Source organism: Hippopotamus amphibius, chromosome 5 (assembly GCF_030028045.1).
Source record: "Hippopotamus amphibius kiboko isolate mHipAmp2 chromosome 5, mHipAmp2.hap2, whole genome shotgun sequence".
NCBI lineage: Eukaryota > Metazoa > Chordata > Mammalia > Artiodactyla > Hippopotamidae > Hippopotamus > Hippopotamus amphibius.
The window spans coordinates 389708-398723 of NC_080190.1; the positions used below are offsets into that span (position 1 = coordinate 389708).

General features: G+C 61.4%; 1 protein-coding gene across 1 annotated transcript; it reads left to right on the forward strand.

Annotated features, from left to right (window-relative positions):
- The first annotated feature begins 5348 nt into the window (after positions 1–5348).
- On the forward strand, positions 5349–8593 carry CALY (calcyon neuron specific vesicular protein). The gene is made up of 5 exons (XM_057734760.1): positions 5349–5471; positions 6487–6603; positions 7206–7319; positions 8249–8452; positions 8498–8593. Exons 1-5 carry the CDS (start codon positions 5349–5351, stop codon positions 8591–8593), a joined length of 654 nt encoding a protein of 217 aa, XP_057590743.1.
- The last annotated feature ends 423 nt before the right edge of the window (positions 8594–9016 follow it).

Below are 9016 nucleotides of genomic sequence, written 5' to 3' on the forward strand. Positions count from 1 at the left end.
GCCGAGTCAGAGGAGTTGGAGCTTAAGTTTGGCTTAAAGGGAACCCAGAGGCGGAGCTCCTATGGGGAGGGGCCTCCTGCAGGGGCGGGCAGGGGGCGGGGAGATCTCGGCCTTCCACCTCCCAGAGGGCGTGGCTACCAACCTGAGATTGACGGGTCGGCGGGGGTGGGGGCTGCGCGTCTTCTGTAAACGGCGGGTTGGGTCTGAGAGCCGCTGGGGCGTCCGCTGCGGGACGGCCCCCTCCCCGCCCCCCGCCAAGCTCCCCTCAAGCCCGGGGCGCCTGCTGTGCACCTCGCGCGGCCCTGCCCTGCGGTCCCCCGTCGTTCCCCCCGCCCCTCCGCGGCCCCTCTCTATTTTCTTCCTCGCACTGGATCGCCCGACGTGTCTTTGCCTGGATGTTGACGGCTCCTTGTCCATCTCTGCCTCGTGGAGCGTGGACGTCGTGTAAGCACTGTGCGCGTGGAGAGACGGACGGCGCGCCCGCCGCGGGCAGGTGCCCGGGTGCCCAGGTGCCCGCACGTCCTCCACAGGCTGAGCCCCGCCCCCCGCCGGGGCGGCCGGGAGTGGGCCCGCTCGCTGGCCTGGACGGCCGGGCGCAGCGCGCACTTCCCGGGAGGGGCCCCGGCTGCAGCGCCGGGGAGAAGCCGCCTCCGCGGGCGCCTGGGGAGCGAGTCCGCGAGCGGCGGCCCCTCTCCCGCCCCACGGGGGCCGCCCCGGGCCCCCCTGCCCAGCGCCTGCCGCGCGTCCTGCACGTCCGCCTGCCTGTGCCGCTGGCAGGGGGTCCCCGTCCGCGCCCCCACCTGGCCTGCCCGCCCCGGAACCCCCCGGCCCCCCCGGCCCCCGGGGCCGATACCGGGAGGGCTCGCTCGGGACAGACGTTTGGGGGCTGCAGGGTGGGTGCGGCGGGGGGCGAGGGAGGGCAGCGCAGCCCTCGGGGTCTCCGGCCCGTCCAGGACGCGGGAGGAACCCTCGCGAGGAAGGGGACAGCGGGGCACAGCTGGCGAGCGGTCGCTGAGTCCTGGGGGAGGGCGTGGCCTGGCTGCGCCTCGGCCGCCTGCCTGCTGTCCTTTGGTTTGGTTTTTAACCTTTTTTGTTGTGAAAGACGACGAACTCGGAAGAGGACGTGAAGCAGACGCGCGGCCTGAGGGTTTGCCGTCCGTGGGCCCGAGGCACCCAGCGTGCAGGCGAAGGCCGGAGACGCCCTTCCCGCCCCAAAGCCGCTCGCCTCCGCGACGGCGCCCCCCGGACTCCGCAGGCCCCGGAGCGTCGGCCGCCCCTCCGAGGTCCTGAGCGCGGGATGGGCTCCTCATCGAGGCGGTTGTGTTGGCTCTTTCGCGAACCTTCCTTCGTGCCTGGCTTCTTTCGGCCAAGGCTGTTCCTGCGACTCGGGGCTGTTCCTGCAGGTCGCGTGGTCCCTTCCCTTGACCGCGCCGGCGAACGCCGCGTGTCCAGGCGCCTGTCCCGCTGGGGGATGCCCCGTGGCGCGCCCGTCGGGGGGCAGAGCCGCTGTGCGGGTGGGTGCACACCTGCCCTCCTGCTGGGTGTCCGCCCAGGAGTGAGGCCCGTCTCGGCTTCAACACCCCACCCTGTGGTGGCGCCTGCTCCCACCCTCCTGGGTTCTGGTGGCAGGTGCCCCCCCTCCCCAATTTGTCTCTTCAAGGACAGTGGAGTGAGCGCCGCTTCAGTGTTCATGGCCATTTGAAATCCTCTTTTGTCCATTGTTCTCCTGGGGTTATCCATCTGTCCGTCTGTCTGTCTTGACGAACTTGAGTCGCTCTGTTTATGTTGCAGATGCTGCGCTGTATTGGCTTCCTTGGGCTCCTGTAACAAATTACCACAACCGGTGGCTGAAACAACAGATGTTCATTCTTTCACAGTCTGGAGGCGAGAAGTGGGACATCCTCAGGATGTTGGAAGGGCCAAGGGCCAAGTTCCCTCTGAGGCTCCAGGGGAGGCTCCCTCCTGCCTCTTCCGGCTTCCGGTGGCCCCAGGAGCCCCTTGGCTTGTGGCAACCTCCCTCCAGCATCCGCCTCCACCTTCACACGGGCTCCTCCCTGTGTGTGTCTGTGTCCAGATTTCCTCCTTCTTATAAGGACACCAGGGTCATTGGATCAGGGTCCACCCTAGTCCAGTATGAGCTCCTCTTGACATGATTAGATCTGCGGAGACCCTATTTCCACACAAGGTCACGTTCACAGGTGCCCAGGGTTGGGACTCGGACTCATCTTGTTGTTGAACCCACAACAAGCCCTTTCTCATGTGCGGGTTGCCCATGTTTTCTCTCAGTCTTGGTTTCTGTTTCCGTTCTTTGAAGGCTGTGTTTTCATGGGCGGAAACTCTTAATTTTTTAAATGGAACTATAGTTAATGTACAGTGTTGTGTTAGTTTCAGGTGTACAGCAGAGTGATTCAGTTATACACACAGAGCTCTTCTTTTTTTGATTCCTTTCCGTTATAGGTTATTACCAGATATTGAGTGTGGTTGCCTGTGGTACACAGCCGGTCCCTGTTGTTCGCCTGTTTTATGTATGGTAGTGTGTATATGTTACCCCCAGTGCCCTAATTTATCTCCCTCATCCCTGCTCTCCCCCTGTGGTAACCATACGTTTGGTATAAGAAGCTCTTAATTTTAATGTAGTTCTTATTGGTGACACTGACGGACTCTCTCCCTCCCCGAGACCAGGAAAACCTCCCCCGCGTTACCTCCACCTTGCGCATCTGCCTGGAGAGTTCTGTGCGGGGTGTGAGGTGGGGGTTGGGTCCTCTGCCACGCGGACACTGTCTGTTGAAAGGTGGCCGTCCCCCTGCTTTGCAGTGACATCTCTGTGGTCCGTGTGTGTCGGGTGCGTCACATGGGTCTTTGTACACCGCGGTGACACCACATGGCCGTGTGACAAGCTGGACACCTGGCAGGCGAGTCCCTGCCTCGGTCCAAGATGTCACAAGTGTCCTCGTCCCTCTGCCTTCCATATAAAATTACGAAACTTGTCAAATTCACAGAAAAAATTCACCTTGGAATTCTGATTGGGATTTATTGATTCTGTAAATACATTTTGAGAGGAAATTGTTTTGTTTTGTTTTGTTTTGTTTGGCACACGAGCTTAGTTGCTCCACGGCATGTGGGATCTTCCTGGAGCAGGGATCGAACTCATGTCCTCCGCATTGGCAGGCAGACTCCCAACCACTGCGCCACCTAGGAAGCCCGGGAAATTGTTTTTAAACATGGAAACTTCCAAAATTCATGACCATGTCCTTCCCCATTTATTTAAGGAATTTAGGAGTTATTTGGTTTCAGTCAATAATGTCATTTTTTTAAAAATTATTTATTTATTTAGGCTGCACTGGGTCTTCATTGTGGCACGTAGGATCTTTGTTGCAGCATGCGGGCTTCTTAGTTGTGGCATGCATGCGGGATCCAGTTCCCTGACCAGGGATCGAACCCAGGGTGCTTGCATTGGGAGCATGGAGTCTTACCCACTGAACCACCAGGGAAGTGCCAGTCAATAATGTCCTGACAGAAGTGTTCTCTGTTTTTCCACAGGGAGGTCCTTCTCATCTCTTGTTAGACCTGCTCCTGAGCAGTCCATATTTCGGATACTGTTTAAGTGGAATCTTTCAACAAATTATGTTCTAATTTCCTCTCGCTGATACATAGAAACAAAATTGATTTCTGAATACTTGAAACCCATCAACTCTGCTCAACTCACTTTCCAATCCATATAATTTATCTGCAGATTCTTTTTAATTTTCTACACACAAAAATGCTTTCTCTGAGAATAATGAGAGTATCACCTAATCTCATCCAGGCCTTGCCTGTACATCTTACTTCTTTCTCCTGGCCTACAGCTTGGCTAGGACCTCTATAAATCACCACGAACTGGTAATAAAGGGCCTTGTACCTCCCTTCCGAATTTTTTTTTTTTTTGGCTGTACCTCACAGCTTGGGGGATCTTAGTTCCCAGACCAGGGACTGAGCTGGGCCCCTGGCAGTGAAAGCACAAGGTCCTAACCACTGGACCACCAGGCAATTACGATAGATTTTTTAAAATAGTAAACAAATGTTGAATTTTATCATATACTTTTTCAGCTACTATTGAAATTGATCAGATGATTTTTCTTCTTTATTCGTTTCGTGTGGTGAAAATACTAATTGCTTTTCAGATGTTAGGTTTCCAGAATACACCCAGCCTTTTACTCCCCTGCTGGGTCCAGACGCCTGTGTTTCATCTGGGGCCTTGGCACTGGTGTTGGTGGGTGGCACGGCCTGCGAAGTCTTCTCTCTTGTTGTCCTTGCCGAGTTCTGGGATGGAGGTTGTGTTGGCCTCACAAGCCGGGGTGTCCTCCCTTGTTCTTCCTCGGATGAGTTTTGTATGAAATTTGCATCAGTTCCTCCGTAAGTGATTGGCAGAATTCAGGGGTGAGGCTGCCTGGGCCTGGAGTCCTTTGTTGGAAGATTTTAACAACAGATTTAATTTCTTAGTGGACGTGGGACCATTTTTTTCTTCTTTTGATGGACTGAGTATGTTTTGTCCCTGTTTTTTCAATTGCAAGTCATTTGCTGTGTTCTTTTTCTCTCAGTGATCAGCCTAGACGTGAAACCGTCTTGACCTCCCCTGGGAAGCTTGGCCCTCCTCCAGGCCACACAAGCCCCCTGTCCACCCTCTTCGCCCCCTACTCCTGCTCGTGCCGGGGCACTCTGGCCCCCGTGGCCCCTGCATGTGCGCCGTCGCTGCCGTGCTGCGGGCAGCCGGTGCGGGGACTCATCGCCGGCATCCTCTTCCTGCATCTCTTTCCTGCTTCCTGCATCCCCGGCAGGGTTGCCAGATAACACAGGACACCCGGTTAAATCTGAATTTCAGATAGACAGTAAGCGACGTTTTAGTGTAAGTACCTCCCATGTTGCATATCACATAGATATATGACAAAAGCAAAAACATCCATTGCTCACCTAAAATTCATATTTAACTTGGTGTCCTGAATGTTATTTGCTAAGTGTGGCCACCCTACTCTCCAGGCTTCTGTCTGGGATGGTTTTCTGCTAGTTGCTGCTCTTAGAACGTACCCTGGAGCAGGTGGGCCAGTGGAAGGCTCTGCCGGGCAGTCACCAGGCAGAGGCACTCTTGCCTGCACGGCTGTGGGCCCCACAGGGAGGGACGGGACTCCTGTGGCTGGACTCGCCGCTCTGTCCTGGGGAGGTGGGCCTGGCCGCCCGTGGCGCTATCCAGCTCCAGGGTGAGGCGCTTCAGGGCCGGCCTGGGGCCCTCTCGTTCCAGAGCCAGCTGGTGTGCACATCTGGCGTGGCCCGTGACCCGTGTCTGCCTCTGGACGGGACGAGGACTGCCATCCACCATGGTGAAGCTGAACTGCAGCTTCTCCGGGAAGACAGGCTCCGGGGATGGGGCTGCCATGGACAGCGTCCCTCTCATCAGCCCCCTGGATGTCAGCCAGCTCCAGCCGTCCTTCTCCGACCAGGTGAGGGGCCCGGGCCAGCGCTGGAGCCATCTCGGCCTGTCCTGGAAACGAAGGGGTGCGGGGGGTGGGCGGCTTTAGGTGTGGCCTCCTCCAAGGGGCAGCACGGCAAGCGGAGGAAGGGCAGGGCCGTGGGACCGGGTCAGCTCCCCCGCCTCCCCAGAGCCGCCCTTCCCGCACCTCCAACCAGGGTAAACTGGCCGTGGGTGGTGGGAGGACTCGCACGCTCACGCACGTGCGCAGCCTGCCTGCTGTCCCGCAGGCACTCAGCAAGCAACGCCCCTCCCTCTGCCCGGCGTGCTCTTTCTTGATTCGGGACCTGAGATGAGGTCCTTGGGCAAGCGGTGGGTGAGGGCAGCTCTCAGAAGGAACCTGTAAGGAGCAGAGCTGAGCTCAGGTGCAGCCCTGCCTGACCCGCCCCAGCTCTGCAGGGGCACTGGCACCGAGAGGCGTCCCTGCCTGAGGCCCCTGTCTGTCAACCACTGACGAGGGCAGGGGGCACTTCCCAGCACTGCTCCTGCGGGCCAAGGGCGGTTCTCCAGCCATCTGTGCGGGCTTCAGCCGTGCCTGCTACCACTCTGGACCTGGTTCCCAAAGGACACTGTGGGAAGGCTCAGTCCTCGCCCCTTGGGAGCAGACATGAAACACGGGACTGCATCTTCTGTGCCCCATGGAGTGGGGGCCTCAAGACTCTGGGAGCCAGAGGAGAAGTCAGGGAGGGCTTCCTGGAGGAGGGGGCCAAGCTGTGGTGCCACTGAAGGGGACGCTTCTGGCAGGGAGCGCTAGCGTCCTCAGAGCTGACGGCAGCCAACAGACGTAGGGGCTCTTTCCATGGTCTGGCCAGGCCCTGGGCTGCTGCATCCCCAGCCGACTTCCGGTGTCCCCTTCCCTCGGCCTCCGCCTGTAGCCACGAGAGCCCTGCCACTAGCACCCACACCACTGCGGGCAGCTGACCCCTGGCCCCCTTCCCTCCCAGCCCTCCTAGTTCAGGGTCTTCCTGCGTCGTCTCTTCCCACAGGTGGTCATTAAGACACAGACGGAATACCAGCTGTCCTCCGGGGACCAGCCGGCGAAGTTCTCTGACGTGGAAGCCCAGAAGCTGGGCGGCGGCCACCCGGAGGATATGCGCGGCAGGGTAACCCATCCTCCACCCCCCCCCCCCCCCCCCGCCCACAGATTCTGCAGGGCGTCAGGGCAGGGCAGGGGGAGAGGCAGCCACAAGCTGTGGGCACCCAGGCTCTGGGCTGAGTGGGCTGGGGCCCTGGGGTCAGGGTCCTGCTCTCGGGAGAGCTGCACCAGGAATCACCCCGTCAGAGGCGAGGGTCGGACCTCGCCAGCGCCCGGCTCCTGCCGGTCTCCCTGCTGCTGCTCTCGTGGGGGGTGAGCGCCTGCTTGTGTCCTGCACCCTCTCCCACGTGGGTCACTGGTCTCTTCCTTGGTGACTCGCGGTTTCCCGTGTACCTTGGGGAGTCACTTTTCCTGCTGTGTATCTGGCAAGTGTGTTGTTCCTTCCTTTTCTCGTGCTTAAGCTTCCTAATGATAGCTTTTGTAGCTTTTAGTCTACGGTTTCTAAAGCCTTATCATTTTCCAGCAGCAACTCTGTCCCTTTCCCCTCCCCATCCTTTCTGAGAGGCCGGTGAGCCCGGGGCGGTGCGTGCAACGGGCGCAGGCCCTGAGGTGCATGGCCCAGCCGCTGGCAGCCTCAGCCCCTCCTCTCCGCCCCTGCCCACCCCCCAGATGCCCACGGGGCGGATGATCGCCTTCACCATGGCGCTGGTGGGCTGCCTCCTGATCATGTACAAGGCCGTCTGGTATGACCAGTTCAGCTGCCCCGACGGCTTCCTGCTTCGGGTAAGGCCGGCGGGGCACTGGGCACCGGGGCTGCAGGCAGAGTGCCGGGGCAGGGTCCCAGGGGGACGCCCTGTGGACGGACGGGGTGCCTCCCCTCCTCTCCCCTGAGCTACCCCCGCGAGGGTGCCCCCAGCTCTGTGGGAACGTGACCTGCAAAGGCCCTCGCGCCCCTTCGCCTCCCGGGTATATTCGAGTCCTGTCTAGAAAAATGAAAAGAAAAGGTGTTTTAGAGAGACGTTTTCCCTTCCTGTGAGGTAAAAAGTAAAGAGTAAGGTAGGAGGTGCAGAGAGGGAAGCCTCCCTCACGGGCGGTGGCGTGTTTCCGTGTCACAGGACGTTAACGTTTTCTGTGTGCTCGGGAAGTATTTTCCCCATGCTTGTTTTTTTTCCTCAACTTTGCTTACGATGGTTTTTATCATTTTCAGTGTATTTTGTAAAGGCTCAAGTTTTCAGTAGATAAATCCTCCCCTTTTCCCTGTGGTTTCTGAGAGGGAAGCGCTCCCCCAACAGAGGCCAGGAGCCCTGACTGTACTCCCAGGGGTTCACCGGGCTCTTGACCCGCTCACTCGCTGCGATCCCCTCGGGGGTGCACTCCCCGCGCCCCTCCCCTCCCCCCAGGGAGGAGGCCGCGGCCTCCCCGTGCCGAGAAGCGCTGGCTCTCCGGGGAGCCTCCAGTTCCGAATGGGAGGCCGCCCCTTAGTGGCTTGAAATCACGGCAGAAATCACTGTATTTCCGGGCCCTGTCGACAGTGTTACCGAACTGCTCAAAAGCGGAGGGACGGGAAGGCGCAGCGGGGACCGCCTGCGTGCGGGTGGCCCACGGCCGTGGCTCCCGCATCGTGGCTCAGGCCCCTGAGAAAACCCCGCGGCGCGCTGCTCCCCCCGAGCCCAGGGGCGCGGCCGCCGCCCCTGACGGGCCCCCTCCCGCAGCACAAGATCTGCACCCCGCTGACCCTGGAGATGTACTACACCGAGCTGGACCCCGAGCACCACCGCAGCCTCCTGGCGGCCATCGGGGCCTACCCCGTGGGCCGCAAGCACGGCACGGAGACCCCCTGGCTGTCCGCGAGCTACCACGCCTTCAAGGAGGCGCCCAAGGCGCGCAAGGCGCCGGCCCGCGCGGCCGCGGCGGCGGTCACCGCGCCCTCCAGGAAGCCCTCCGGGGAGCCCTCGGGGGAGCCCTCCAGGAAGCCCCCCGGGGAGGCCCCGGCGCCGGGAGGGAAGGAGGCGGCGCAGAAGCTGGCGGGGAGCGCGCCGCCGCCCGCCCCCCAGTGATGGCCTGGGCCTCCGGGCCGCAGCCCTTCCCGGTAGGCGGGCCCCCCACCCGGGGGGCGCCGGCCCAGCCTACCCGAGCCTTCCCCGGGGCTGCTGTCCGCCCTGGCGCCCCCCCCACCCCCGTGACCGCGTGAGGGGCTTGGGCGGGAGCAGGGACGCGGGGCGGGATGCGGGGCGGGGCGGGGGTCGTGGGGGGCGGGACGCGGGGCGGGGCGGGGGTCGTGGGGGGCGGGGGCGCGGGCGGCGGGGGGGCGGGGCTCAGCCTGCGGCTCTGCGCACGCAGGGGGGCGGGGGGGGTCGTGCGCCCCCTTGCCCTGCCGGCCCTCACCCCTCCTCCCCTGTCTTCGCAGCGCCCCCCCCACGCCGGCCCCTGTGACCGCCCCCGCCCGGAGCCCCCCGCGCCGCCCCCGTGGTCGCTGTGGT

What these genes read in the sequence shown, in the direction of transcription:
- CALY (XM_057734760.1), top strand. Translation starts at nt 5,349, where the DNA reads ATGGTGAAGCTGAACTGCAGCTTCTCCGGGAAGACAGGCTCCGGGGAT. An exon ending in CGGAGGATATGCGCGGCAGG is followed by an intron (nt 6,604 to 7,205) that starts GTAACCCATCCT and finishes CCCACCCCCCAG; the next exon opens with ATGCCCACGGGGCGGATGAT. An exon ending in CCCGCGCGGCCGCGGCGGCG is followed by an intron (nt 8,453 to 8,497) that starts GTCACCGCGCCC and finishes CCCTCGGGGGAG; the next exon opens with CCCTCCAGGAAGCCCCCCGG.